At 37.9% G+C, this 15,351-nt stretch overlaps 1 protein-coding gene across 4 annotated transcripts in view; it reads left to right on the forward strand.

Moving 5' to 3' along the window:
- elavl2 (ELAV like RNA binding protein 2) overlaps positions 1-15,351 on the forward strand; it is a 69,841-nt gene that overhangs the window by 36,929 nt on the left and 17,561 nt on the right. Inside the window, exons 1-2 of one of the 4 annotated variants that reach the window (XM_087177927.1) lie at positions 1,408-1,847; positions 15,003-15,093. In XM_087177927.1, coding sequence (XP_087034053.1) covers positions 15,022-15,093 — 72 coding nt within the window. In that variant the 5' untranslated portion in view covers positions 1,408-1,847; positions 15,003-15,021. Of the gene's footprint in view, positions 1-1,407; positions 1,848-3,243; positions 3,307-15,002; positions 15,094-15,351 lie in introns of those variants that run through there. The other 3 variants (XM_023421112.2, XM_023421114.2, XM_023421113.2) reach the window with 3 other exon arrangements.

The raw sequence follows: 15,351 nt of genomic DNA on the forward strand, positions 1-15,351 counted from the left end.
TATGAACTGAGACTACTTTCAATAGAATCGCATTAACTCAGGTTTCCCATTATTTGTACATCATTTTGAATACGATTGCATGTGTGTAACAACAGCATGCATATTTGTTTAACACTAACAATTTAATGATTCAATGCTTTTTGTGTGTTAATATCCCTTTTCAATGAATGAGGTTTGTCAGTAGTTAAGGGATTTGTGAAGATTTATATGCAAACCATTTAACAGCATGTCCTTATTTAGAAAAGCATGCATCTGAACAGACATGTAATATGAGATGATTGGGTAATAAAATCTTTGCATTTTTTGATTTTCACTAATACAGGTTCCATTGTTCTAAAGGGTTCCTGCAGTCAGCTTATGAGCATATAGCCTTTTGCCTGTGCTATAGCCTTAAACATTGAAACACTTTTCTGCTGAAAGCATCGATCTCCCTTCCCATTTGTGTCCATGCAAGCCTAACTGTTGCTCCACCCTCTGAGAGTCGACAAAAGATATGCATGGGATAAGTCTACTGCCACTCCTGGTGCACAGTGTAGGCGACCTTAGCAGTGTGCATTGTGCTGGCACTGCTGTAATGTTACAACAAGTAAACTGGGAGAAAAAGCGTTCTCTGTTATTTAAAACATGCCAGGGGAGCCCAAATTAACGCCCACCTTTGTTTCTAGTCTGTAGGTCGAGTATTGAGGGCTGACCATTGACTGTAAGTCTCTGAGGCAGACAGTGAGAAGCACGTAGGCAGCTCCACATCTTACTGTAGTGGAGAGCTGCGCTGTCCGCGGTGCTGAAACCTGCTGAATGCACACAACATGCCTTTCTGCACCGACGCAAACCGGTTTGCAGCAAAAAATCAGGCGCCGATTTCAGAACAAGAGATGATAGGAGAGTGCTGAAATGGCGCAGACAGTGAAGGGACATGGTGTGGGGAAAAAGACACGGTGGAGGACATGGTTTGGCCTGTTAGGAGAATCTTTCCGAGTAGTTTTATTGCCTCATGTATTAGCTGAAGTAGAGCATAAGCGTGAAAGCAGCGCACAAAGCTGAGGCGATTTTAATAGGGTCAGTTGCTCCTTTCTTGAAGGCAGTGGCAGTAGTGGTGGTGTGGTATAAAACACATTTGTGAGAAAGGGAAAAAAAAAAACGAAATACACTGTAGCCTTGGTGTTATTCCCGCCTGCCGCGCTGTGCATCTGTCGGCGAGGCAATGTTTGACTTCAAATGCCATATTTAGGAAAAATGCTTGATCGCCGTGAGTGACTGGGGCGAGGACGAATGGCATCTTGTGATTTGGAAAGACGGCTGAGCCCGACGAGGAGCGCGTGAGAGCCAATAGTGTTGAAGAGCCTCTGTGTGCATAAGCGGTGGATGGAGCTACTCTAGGTATACTTCCGCGTCCAATGCGTGTTCATGTGTAGGTTGAATGGATGAAACGGGGAGAGCGGAGAGGTATAGGCATGCTGTGATACGGCCCTATATATTTGCCGGCAGGACTATCTTCCTTTTAAAGACAACCTCCTCCTTGCATTGGTTTCCACTCAGTGATGTCGCGTATTTGTGTGGCGCACCTGTAAAGAGCGAGACAGGCAGAAGCCGGCTTTTTTAATTATTTGATTCCTTTTATTTCTTCTGTTCTTTTTCCTTATGTTTCATGCATTTGCTGAAAGGAAATCATTTCTGTGTTTTGATTTAATAAATATTTCATTTCCTCATTTTATCTTGTTTGTGTTGGCTTTTATGTTTCCAAGTTTGAACTAAGAGAGCGGAATTCATCATTTTACACGCTATTGGCCAGGTGTTTCATTCAGAGATTGTTTGCCTAAGGACGTCCATAACTTTCATTTATAGAAACGGTAAGATATTTTTTACACATTTGCTCATTCACCTGAAACATTTTAAATCGATTTTTTTTCCAGCCTATGTCAGTTCTTTGAGGACAGTGTGTAGCGCAGATCATGCATTCACTGTAGTCTGCTGTCTTATTGCATGTGAACGCGATAGGAAAGTCACCGTGATGCATTCATGTTTCCATTGACGGCTGATTTTCAACTCTGAATTGCGCTGGCTGGGCATATGATAGACTTACACGACAGGATAAGTGGGCTACCTCCGCACATGTGCTCGTTTCAAAAACCTCCCAAGGTTTCAGACATGGACGGACGCTTTTATTGCTCGTGTGTAGAAATATAGGCCTTGGTAGAGTGCTGAAACGTGGGATCCGCATAGTAGTCGGTTATTTTACCGCATATTAAGTAAAAACGTGATCATATTGGAAATATTAGACTGGTAGCGCTGTTTTTTATATGTAGAATTTCATATTGGGAGTTGAAATAATAGCTGCAGGAAGTACCCTAACCATATTTATTAGATTTTTTCATTTTGAGCTCTTTCATCCATATCAAAACTTGTATTTTATTTAGGATCTAAACGGCTAAATACAAATGTGATTTTAACTTATTGATAGGCTATTGTAAGGATATGTTCTTGAATTTGAATGTAAAATAGACCATAGGTCTGTAGACTCTGTCTAACTCTAAAAGGAGTGATGCTATATAGGTTAAGTGCAGACTGTGTGTTGCACTACTTGGAGTTGCTGGATGTTATTTTCTAAGTTCTGCTATCATAGGCATATTTGTATGCTATTTCTGAATTTTCATGCAGGTCTAAATTGTACACTGCATACAACCCTACACTTCCTATTCAAAAGATCCATTCTGGATTTCGATCCTAACCTTTTTTTTTTTTCAGGCCAAAGGCAACTTATCAGTAGGATATTCTCATTTGGTTATGTTGTACCCTTTATACCGCTAATATTGCAAAAATACATATGTCTGCCGTGTAGCCGCAGGGATAACATTAGTTCTCACTAATGTTAATCTAATTTAGAAACGGCAATACTTATAAATCACTATCGTAACTGTAGTGGATCAAATTAAACGATCTCTGATTTTGCTGGTTTCTTCTGAATACCCAAAGGACTCTTATGGTACCCAGAGGCAGCTTTTTGGGCCTCTGCTCCAGCAGTTTCATTGTTATATGATTTTTTTTTTTTTGCACTGACACTTTATTTGGCATGCATTCAGGTTAGGTAGCATGGAGCCAAAGTACACCTGCAGCAAATCAATTGTTATGTGTATTTCCGGGGTTGAGACGAGATCTTCGCTGATTGGCCGATGGTTTGATTAGTTTATTTAGGGTGGCCGCGTTCCCGCCACCGCCCCCTATTCTGCTGCGCAAAGACTGCGACCAAAAGTTTGATGTCTGCAGACTTTACATCAATAAATACCCGCGACGCCGATTGAACACCTCAAGGTAAGACACCACAAAGGAGTAGCGTAAAAAACATTAACTGCCAAAATTAAATGTGTCGAAAATGTGCACAGAAAAATTGCAATTAAGGAGTTATAGTAGCTAGCAAGGCCAAACAGAAGCTGGGGCAGCAGGCCACCATGTCGGACATGTTGCTTGCAGAACTCCATTGGAAATAATAATGTTTTTACGTGACATAATGTTTAACGGGTTTGTCTAACGTTAAGCTAGCCAAATAAAACGTTACTGTAGTAGCAAGCGCAGAGCCGCGTCTCGGTGCTAGCTACCACGCAACACAAACCAATGATAAAAATTTGAGCCCTACAAACTGAGTTCGATAATTGCCGCAGTAGACACAAAACTGCTGGTTCGTCACGGTGGTTACATAAATCTTTCTTTTGGTAGTTGTCTAGACCGCGTTCAGTTAAATGACCACGCCGCTTGCCGATGTAACTTTAAGACTAGCATGCAATTGCTCTTTAAATGCTAAAGAAATTTAAAACGAAATTTGGTATTTTAGCATTAGGTATAGTTAAACGTGGCCTTGGAGTATTCGCTTTAATTTGGATTTAGCATGAACCGAGTTTCAGTCCCTTTTGGTCTTGTTGAGCAGGTTACCCGCAGTAGCACAGGTGTCACTGATTAACTAATTCAACCAGCTTCACTTTGTGGTCCCCCTAATTAGAAATACATACTTAAAGACAGGTTACCTTTTAAACTACGCCGATTTGAGCAGTAACTTTTACGTATTTTTTAATAACATTTTTATGTTATATTAAATTTTAATATGGACCTATTTTAACATGCATATCTGGAGCAAAGCAGCAGGTGTACTTTTTGTAGTAGGTTTTACCATTTGTCGATAAATGTTTTCAGTCCTTTGCAGAAATCCCCAGCAATTTCTGATTAAACTACAAAATCAGCAGAATTTATTCTGTGTGCACACACAAAGGCAATTCTTTTGACAGTCACATTTTTTTTCTCCATTCAGAATATGAAACTGGATTTTCCTGTTTTATCTTTGACATTAGTAGTAGTACTTACACCTGATATCTGCAAGTGATGCCTTTACTCTGTTTCACTCTCCTCCTTTAAATGGTCAAAAAGGATGTATTTGGATTAAAGCAACTCCAGGTACAAGAACAGGTTGTTCAGTGCAGTTTTTGCGCTCAAAGGCTTTGAAGACAGTAGTAAGACTGTAATCTCTGGTATAAACAAAGGCATATTTTTTGCAGTTGGCATTTTTTGTGCTTATGGGTGTAGTATGTGGCCTTGAATATTTAGCAGGTGAATGTGTTGTCTTCGTTATAGTTGGCAGTCTGCAGTGAGTAATCTTCAATTGGTAGGTCATGAAAAGATTACATATCATCCAGCCAGCAGCTAAAAGCCTGACCAGTTAATTTACCAGGAGGCTGCCAAAACACAGGACATCTGTGGTCTTGTGGGTATAGGGGGACAGCCCAGCAAAAGGAAATGAGGTTGTTTACTGAGGATTTAAAGGTGTGATACAGTTTTTACTGTAATGTAAGTGAATATATCTGGTATTCCTTAGTTTTAACATAATTTATTAGTAGATTTAGTTGATTAGTTGATTTATTGTACATGTTTGTTTTGTTTTTTTATTTAAAACTTTTTGCAAAACTATTGATTTGACTCAAAATGATAAGTGTTTTGAACAGATGCAATGTGATTAACAGAATAGAAATGTAATGTTCGTTGCTGAAAATTTGTTTGCTATGCTGCTTTGTCCAGTCACCTGAGTCAATATAGTACTTATGAAATATCACAAGTTTTAGTATGCAGAAGACTGATTTAGAAAAAAAAAAAAAAAAAAGCAATCATGTTCCATTTTACTTGGTTTTTGGTATTATGGGAATGCTGATACTTAAGTAGTGATATTACACAATTTTCCTCTTAATATTAGAAATGTTCAGAATACAAGAGATCTTAATTCAAATTGCTTATCATTGCAGGTCTAATCACAACTTCAGCTTTTGATAGGCGATGCCAACGTATTCCTATTTCTATATATATAGATATATCTGTTTTTAGGCATTTTCCTTCTCGTGTACGTGCAACTTCCACAATTGTAGCAACCTCTGTGCTCCTGAGAGGGACAAGGGATAAGAGCGGTTGTCTTTATGTATTATTGAGCCCCCACGTTTGCCTTTCTAAATAAAGGCTGCTGACAGAGTGACTAAAATGCAGGACAGTGAGTGAACTTCCAAAGGCCACATCACTGTGCTCTGTGCAGCAATGTGTGCCGCTGTCAGAACTGGGTTAGTGTACAGTGGGTGGCTTTAGCAAAAAAGCAATTTTGCCCCCTTTGTCCTTCTTAAATGCCCATCCCCCTTTCTTCTCTTCATAGCCTCTCCCTTTACTCCCCTGTCTGCAGTTAATCTGGTATGGTCTATGTGGACGGTGCACAGGACTGTTTTCATTCAGTCCTTATTGTCTGTTGGCCACAGGGTGGCCCTCCCTCTGCATGTGTTGGTCATCACTGGAGGCCAGCATTGCAGTGTCCCTGAACCTTTAATAGATCACCATATTCTCTGCTCTGTATAGGCATGATGTAGTGAGTGTTGATTTGTATAGTACATGTAATGTTGGTTCTGTTAGTGTTTAGCTTTATGGCAGTGAGAAGCAGAGGTAGTGTAAATATGCCAAGTGGTGTCTAAACATTATTTTTAATGTTTAGTTGTTGGATTGAACCTCATTATTAATTAACTTTATTTAATGTCTAAATCCAAGTTAAGTGTTTGGGCCTTAACTACTAAACTGAAAAGATCAAAGTAACTAGTTTTTTTAGGTTAATAGTCTAAGACCACCAGTGGAAAACAGTTGAAGTGGGTGAGGCACTTAAGAGACTGAAACATCACATCCTTTAAGATAAACCCAGTGCTAAATGAACAATCACAAGTGTCACTTTCTTTTAGCTTTAAACACTCTGACGTTCTAAGTATGTCATTTGTATAGCTGTTGTTTTTCTTGCATTTCCAGCTATTGTCAGGTAAATCCGGAGCACTGGCATCAATATCTAATATTAAGCCAAGCTTTAGCACCACACTGTCAGCCTTTTTTATATATAACATGTACACCTTTTTATATAATGGCAGATAGACCAGTATCTGAAAACGATTTAATATTTATGTCAAAGTAAGCTCTTTCATTATAAATTGTAAATTGTCAGAATCTGTATTTAACATGGATTACTTGGTATTGAATACTAATCAGATTACCCATGAGTTGATACTCATTCATAACTAATAGTGTTGGTAATTAATATGATCATAACAGTGATTTTTTTTTTGTCCTATTTTTAATTTCATAAAATTGAGAAAACAGAGCAGCAAATATGAAAAATATTCTTTTTTACTAGCAATGACTTCTTGATATTTTGCCATTTGTTTTCTAACAGCATCAAGCTAGAAAGAATTTTTAAAAAAAATGCCTCTGGTTAAAGTAAAGTCAATATTGATGAACATGTTTCAGTGTCTTGAGCAATACAAACTACCCAATAGGATTTTGTTAAAGGCGAACTGTAGTGAATGTGTTTTTGTTTTTGTTTTGTTTGTTTGTTTTTTCTACCAACATTGTTGAATTATTCCTTTTTCCAAAAGGGCTGGTGAGAAATTGTGCACTTCTACATTGGAGGCAGACTGCCAATTATGACTCAGAGTTGCGTCACTTTTCAGTATTTATTCTGATACGCTCCCGCTGGTGCTACCCAACTCTCAATCCTACCCACTGTAGCCCGTCACCTTCAGGAAAAACTTGATACATCTAATTTGATACTTTTGCTAATCTTTAAATGTTGAACTACAAAGAAAGCAGGCTTGCTAGTAGGAATTGTAGAGCAAAGACATGGTGAAACATTGCAGACTTTTGGGGTGTGGTCTGCGGAGCAACATAACCTCTAAGAGATGGAGTTGTCCTGCTAGCATGTGATGTAGTAAATAACATGCAACTTGCCTTCAGTGAAATTAAGATGATTCAAAGAATTAACCGGGCCAGATTCACTTAGAGTGGAGGTGGTAAAAATCTTTGAAGTTGAAAAAGTGTGTATTGAGATCCTTTTTTATGAAGAGAAATCAGTTCAGTGTCCATGGTTGGGTGAAGCTTACACCCAGAAATATAACTAACTATTAGATTCACAGTGTTGGCACCGCAGCTGCCATCACATTACACCTTATTTTTCTCATCAAGGTAGAGGTGGTACCGAACTTTTTTGCAGCATTTTATGTTGTAGCGTTTGCCTTTGTACACTTCAGCTTGTGTGTGTGTGTGTGTGTGTGTGTGTGTGTGTGTGTGTGTGGGTAGACTAGTCACATCTATGTTTTCAGCTGGGATATTTTGAACTTTTACTTGTGGGCTTTTAGTTTTCAAGGACAGGCCGTGCATGTCAGTGTGTGCACTCTGGAGTTCTTCACTCTGCGGCTTGTCACGCATACTTGGTCAATTTAATCCTCTGAGGAGCTAGTAGCAGAGATTCGTGCCTCCTCACTTTTAAGTGCTCAGTGTCATAAAAGTACATGCTGATGTCACTGTTGGCTTCAGGTTCAGGTTAAAGAAGTTCTGCAGTTTCAGTTGCTTTTCAATTTTCAATTATTTATGTATATCAAAATCAAAACTTTATTCTACTGCATTTCCCCTCAGTGGTCTAGACAGCCCTTACAGTATATCTATTTTTTGTTTTGATCCCATGAAAGGGGAAATTGACAGACTGGCTGAAGGAAACAGATGCTAAAGGCCTTTGCAACCAATGCATCAACAAATACAACCGATTTGTGCAATATTACTGGCAGTGCTTTGTGTGAATTGGTGTGGTCATACTAGAAAGGGATAAAAAATTTAAATCCCAATATAGTCTAGGCTGACATTCGCGGCTTTCTGTTGTGAGTGTTAACAGAGTTTAATGTATTTAACTTCCCTTCCTCATAAATTTCAAATTTTTATTAAGGGACAATAACTATTCTGAATCAATATTTGCAAGTATGGCAGTCATATAATGTTCTTTAACTAGAATAGATTGCATGATGGCCTTTACTCAAGCTGATTTTAATTGAAATTAAAATAGCAGTCTAAGTATCCTCAAGTGGCAGTGGTACCTTTTTTTTAAAAACATCATTTGGATTGATTTTAATTAAGAGCTAAAGGAACTTAGCATTTAAAAGTTGTAAGCTACGTTTGTCATAAACGTCTGTCTTCAGGTAGTAGTGCATTTTGCTGAGTTACACAAGTGAACAGGGTTGGGTAAGCAACTAATACATTTTTTTCATCATGAATTAATCTGTTATTTTTATGGTTAATCATTTAGTCTAGAAAATTGAATTGTTAAATTGAAAAATGCCAGAGCCCAATGAGAAATCCTCTTATTCCTTGATTTGTCTAACAGTCCAAACTCTATAATATACAGTGGTATAAAGTACAGAAAAAGCATTGAGTCAGCAGATGGATATTTTTGCTTGATAAAATAACCTAAACAATTAATCAACTGTGAAAATAGACAAATATAAATCAATTAATCTACTCCATTGTTACTAATTTGTTCCAAACAGGATACAGGTATGAAATGTTGCCAGCTTGCGATTGATTCCATATCAGTTGATTGACAGCTGTACTTCAGTCAAGAGTTTGATCAGCTGTGAAATCTTGGTTCCAAACTCCCACTCAGTCACGTTTCCATGTAATTAATTAGCAGTCAGTAAGCTGCTAAGACAGAGCCAGTACCACCAGCTTCAGAGGTTGAAGGATGATGCATGGCTAAAACACAAAGTATATTTGTTGAAGTATTTGAGTGCACCACTTGCATGTAAAGTAATGCCAAAGCTTTGTCATTAGTTTTGAATGTCCCTTATGCTTTTTGCATATTGTCATCGTGAGTGTATAGATTACTAAAGCCTATGTGTATTTTAGGTCACTATATTTGAATTGGGAATCATTTTATTCTCCTCATTGTAACAATGCATGCAGAGGCTTTTCTCCCCCTTGTGAGAAGGCTGTGGGATCTGAGTGTACCAATAACTAAACACAGTACACTTTAATGAGTCCCTAAAAGGCAGCTTGCTCAGTGGGGTAAAATTGTGGAGGTGGATGGTTTATCTTAGCAGTGATGGGAAACAAAAAAAGAACCTTGTGGTCTTTATCGAGGGTTGGTTTCTGACGAAAACCATGAGGCACGGCCTCAAGGGGAACATGATGCTCCGCACTGAAATGCCTGCACTAAGAGGAGGCTGCTGGCTGGCTGCACACAGTGAAAGCCTTGACTGAAATTTTTGGGGAGAGGCGTCTTGCCAAGCTTCCTCTTCCAAGTGTTTATCTAATGAAATATTTCTGCCTTGTGGCACTATCTCAGTCGGGACAATAGCCAATGTTTGTGCTTTGTACTTAGAATAAAAGGTGAAACATATGAAATAGATTGAAGTAAGTCATTTTCTTCAACAATATGTTCTCTTGTGGCCTGCTTTTCCTCTGTTACTATGCACGTGGGGGAGGCTGCTTCTGGAGTGGGTAACTGCTTTTTGCAATTTTTGGCATATGAAATTTTGGATGAATATCACTTAGGTTTTTTTTTTTTTTTAAATTTCTATCCTTGTATTCTTTCTGTCATGTTAACAAAACAGCAAAAAAGTTGAAATGTGAAAGCAGTACTTAAGTTTTGCAGTCACTTACTGGTTTCACTTTGAGACAAATAACAGATGGAAAGAGCAGCAGGAGGGTGAAGTTGACCCTGTGAAGTTTAAAACCCCATACTTGTGCGACCGGAATCGTTGCAGTGTGTTTGATGTAGATGTTGACTGTACTTGCTGCAATTAATATAGCTTTAAGTTCAGGTTGAAAACTGATGAGCAAACTCTGAAAGAGCATTTCTGATGTTATTGGGCTAAATCTAAATATCTTGACTACTGCCCTGAGGGGAAACCTTTGTGTACTGATAACAATCTTTCAGTCTGTTTTGGGATATGGTGATTATTCAGTATTATCAAGTATCATGTTTGTTGTTTTAGTCAGATGTAATGCATAACACTCAAATCATGGTGCATTTTCCCTTGAGCTGTGAAGCAATATTCACATTTGATAGATGCTGTCTGGAGTAGAGTAAGAGTAAAAAACTATGCTTATTTAGAAGTATGGTATCTATGATGCCCAGATAAGCCACTAACAAGTGTGTTCTTTGTAGTATATCATGGCCTGCTGCCTTTTAGTCCTTACCTGCAGTTAGTGTGTATGCAGCGGTGAACAGCAAAACATGTCAGTCACAGTCACAAACAAGTCAGTCTGTACACTACTTTACATTATACTCCTACTGTCACTACATTCTCTGTACACAGCAACTTTTACACATCTTCAGTAACAAAGTTACAGCTTTTAAGGGATGTTAATGATTAATTGAAGATTGATTTACCACCCTGATGTATCTGTTCTTGGGTGAGAGAAGAGTGGACAATACGGATAAAATACACTCATTTAGTTTTATAGTATAGTGTTGATATACATTGTGATAAAGTAAATTTACTGACATATCATATATATTACAGAAACTGTTTTGGATAAAGTAAACAGACATTAATTCACAAATCTCTCACGGTTGACATGCATATTGTCTCATGGTGTTTACCCTAGAAGAAGAACAGAACAGTAAAAGTTGATGTTTGCACCTTGATATGGTGGATATTGAGTGTTGAGGCATTAAACACTTGTTGTCTGCAGCAGTCCATCCACTTGAACTAGTTTGCTGCTTTGCCACCTTTTACCATCTCTTTGCATTTGCTGAAAAATATTTAACACACCCATATCACTTGTTAGAGATGCTCATTCCTCATGTGCCCTAGGAGATTGAGGCAGCTCTTCTTACTAGTATGAACCTCATGCATGCATTTCACCCTCCTGGTTAAGATCCTTGGCTGGCAGGCGAAAAGATGTGGCTAGCAACGCCATCTGTGTCGACAGGAAATGGCAGTGAGGTTGGCAGAGAGACATCACATTTGCATAGAACTGGCCGTTCCTAAATTTGTAAACAAAGTTTTGATGCTTAACATTAATTGTAATTAACATGAATTTAGTGCTTGAGCAACATTTTGCTTTAAGGGAGATTAGTATCTGTCAGATGCTTTTTCCTTGGACCATTTTGGCAAGTCAACTTTATATTGGTCTTAATGTCCTTTCAAGGCTTTAAATTTATCATACTGTAATATTCTCTTGTTCAATGTCCATGTGTCAGTCACATATACTCTGCTGAGGGTATTTTTTCTTTTAGTGATTGAAATTTATCTGTGGTAATATGTCGTGTGGGTTGAAGCTCTTTGCTGTATGACTGTAATTTGTATTTTTTGCTTAAGTTATGTAGTCAGTGGGTTTTGACCTTGGTTTAGGAACATGACAGCGAATCAGATGAGTCATGTATTTGCATTTACAAACTGCAACATTGCCTATGCAGTTTGTCCACAGAATATTTACAAGCCTGAAAACAGTGATGGTAAGGATGGACAGAATTTCATAAAAAACAGAAGTAAAACAAATAAGTTTATCCACATCTCCCCAACCTGCAAGGAATGTTGGCCTGAATGTACAGCTTTCCTATAAATGGCATTGTGCCACTTCATTTTAATTTGTAAATACTCCTTTTTATAATTTTCAGTTGTTAAAATGTCAAAAATAAACACAAAAGTCCCCTGGAGGTTGACTGTCTTTAAAATGGCTTGTTTTCTTAGACAAACAGTCAAAAAAGATATTCAACTTCCATTATGAATTATGAGTAGCAAATCTTATCATTGTCAAGTTTAGTTATATCACTGTCCAGAACAAGTCAGTCAGTAAGCATAGTCATTATGAAGCAGCAAGCTGTTAAATGATGCTGCTGGTGTATACTGTATTTTTATATGTGCACTGTGAAACATAGGCCATTTTAAACATGGCTTCCAAACCGCTTCATATCTGCAAACACTGGGGTGAGCATGTGGTGTGTGACACGGGATGTTGTGTAATTCAGTGAAAATGCACTGTTGAGGATGTTCTTGCACAGACTTCGCCACTGGAATAACACTTCTCAAAAACTGCTGACTCAACTAAAGTATTGGCTAAAGTCCACTGTGGTCCTGTCACAACAGTGGATTCTACAAGAAATAATGGATAATAAAAGTGACCAATTTATTTGTTTAGATGTACCAAAAAAAGCACAGAGACCACTGTTACTAACTTGATAATGGGTTATAAGGGGAGTAGTGAATATGTTGGTAATGTGCTGGCAGACAGTGGTCATCTGATCATTGACACGTGGTTTCAGATTGAGTTGGGGAAAAACAAACTGCCTGAAACTCTTTTAGAAATCATAAACTGTAACATGTAGCTGACATGTCTTAAAGGCAGATAAAGCTCTTGGTCTTAATACCTGGGATGTGTTAAATGTGAATGTTTTTCATCAGTTTGCAATGTTTTTATTGCTAAATAATGTGCTAAGTGAATGTTTTGCAACAGTGTTCCTGCATTCCAAATACTGTTGGGATCCCTCATATCATCAGTACTTGTCTGGAATCAAAATTTGAATTTCCATGACAATGTCTAACTGCCTATATATGCCATTGCTTGTGCATTTTTTGTGCGCTTTGAAGCAAATGTAAAATGTCATGTTGATAAATGTGAGCTATTCTATTCTTTGTAATTCTGATTAGTGTGCTTTGTGCAAAAACATACATATTCACCCTACTGTCAAGTTTTGTTGTGTACACCAAGATACACACTGACATTCAGAGTAGAAAGATATCTAAATATGTGTGTGTGTGTGTGTGTGTGTATATATATATATATATATATATATATATATGTGTATATATATATAAAAAACACTGTTAAGCACATATTCATTTTCAGTCAAGCCATCAGAGTGGACTCTCACATGCTCACTAAAACTCCAGAGGTTGTAATTATTTTCTAATCAAATAAGAATCCAGAGTGGATCTAAAGTTTGATCCGACTGAAACCGAGCTGTTTACTGCAGAATGGCAGTTTATGTGCATTTATGTACATCATAATGTGCAGCACAGCTAATCACTGCGTCTGTCAGTGACAGCTGAGCGGTGGCAGAGTGGTGACACAATTAACAGGCAGAGAAAAGCAGCAAGCGAAAAAGAGACGGCTTGTTCAAAATATCAAAGGTCCTCTTCTGTCATGATGACTGCACTGACTTCATTTTGTCAAGATTTAAAATAATTTTAAGTCGAGATGTATCTAGTAGGACAAAAATCTTTCACTGAATGTGTAAAGGAAGCAAGAGGAAAAATATGTTCTGGCTCCATTTATTGAAATCAGATACTTGTATGGACCACAGCATGAGAGCACAGAATAGTATATTTTAGATGGCAGAACAAAAATTGAAATGAAAAGCAGTGCAATCAAGATGACATCAAGAATTTAGTGTCCTCTGGTTTTCTGAAATATTAGATAAGAAATCTTAAAATGTTATGTTTTTAATGAATACATTATCCTTCTCTATCGCTGAGTATGGTGAAATACTAAAAATGGCACATGATTGACTGGTTTGCGATGCTCTCCATTAAGAAATATTGATCAGGTTTATACCTGTCCATCTGACAACTGCAATTCTGTTTTCTCCATTTGACTGGAGAAAATCAATTTGCATTTGAGTTATGGCAAGCTGACATTTTCCCTAGATGCAACCAACAAGGTGGAACAAATTCATAAATAGGACTCTAACTGCTCAGTGATCTGTGTTGAAATTTTGATCATTTAAAAAAAAATTTTGCCACCTTTGCATCTAAAGTCTTTTTGGATTTGTATTAAAGAAACAATGTTTATATTGGCACAGGAGAGAGAGTTGTTTGTCTGAGGCTACATCTTGACATTTATACTGCCAATCCCCTTTTGTTTTGTCTGACAAGCTGAATATTGAGCAATTATATAATTTTCAGTTGTGATCAATTTTATGCATTTCTATTTTAAAGCTAGTGTAACTAATGTGCTCGTTGTAGAGTATATCAACATGGTAGAATTATAATTGCTGTGGCTTATTTTTTTACCTTGTTTGTGATGGTGATTTTTAGTTAGTTGTTAGCCTTAGTTTTGTTGTTCTTGTCTTGCACTGTAAATTTGTCTGATGATTTGCTGGTGAACTTTTTTCATCCCACCTTGGTGATGTCCTGAACCTGTTGTCAGTAGTTTCTTTTAGACATATGTGTGTGTTAAGACTCTTGGGAGACTTGTACAATATTCTGTTGTGGATGTTTGCAGCTTTAGTGTGTTGTGTGCTAAAGACTGGCTTAGCAAAAGCAGGATGTGTCAGCGTAACATAAGCATCAGCTCTGTTGCTGGATGTGAGCAATCTGAGCAGATCAATTGATTTGTGCTTTCCAGTTTTAGTGAGCATCTTTGTGCTGCAATCCCATCCATTTTACTAATTGCCTTTTCTCATGCTTATTGTCCCTGATGTTGTGGCCAGGGTTCTCTCTTAACTGAACACTCTACACTTCTCGGTTCTGCTGTTTGCTCCTTACTGAAGATGAATTGTGACTAAGTGAGACATTGCCTTTTGCCTTCTCCCTGCTTTAAGCCAATCTGCATGGACAGCTAGTTCAAAAAATATAGCCTCCTTCTCTTCTCCCCAACAATGACATGTGATCACCTCTGACTGTTGCTTTTGTTCTTGTTGATCTAACATGAAGTGCTTTTTGTGTCCACATTTTCAGACGGCAACTCCAAACTAACATGGCAGTCAGACTGTGCGATGTGGCTTCTCTGCTTAGAAGTGGTTCGTGGGCGCCTGAGCCTTGGACTGGGGTCTGTGGCACTTCTTTTTTTGAAATCATATGGCCAGTTCGCCTGCTTTTTGTGTCAGTGCTCAGGCCATACCAATGACGTTAGCTTTCTCATATTTCAACGTTCAAACCAAATTAATCACGTGTTCAATTTGGAATTCAGGCACTCTTGGGTTTTGTGTATGAAAAGCTCCCAAGTTGTTAATGTTTGACTCTATTGGTATGGTCTAAACCTGTCTGCTACTCTGATATATTTCTCTCATAGAAATACTTTTTCAAA

This window comes from Seriola lalandi, unplaced genomic scaffold (assembly GCF_002814215.2).
Source record: "Seriola lalandi dorsalis isolate HSWRI2012SDOR001 ecotype SW California unplaced genomic scaffold, Sedor1 jcf7180002054663, whole genome shotgun sequence".
Lineage (NCBI taxonomy): Eukaryota > Metazoa > Chordata > Actinopteri > Carangiformes > Carangidae > Seriola > Seriola lalandi.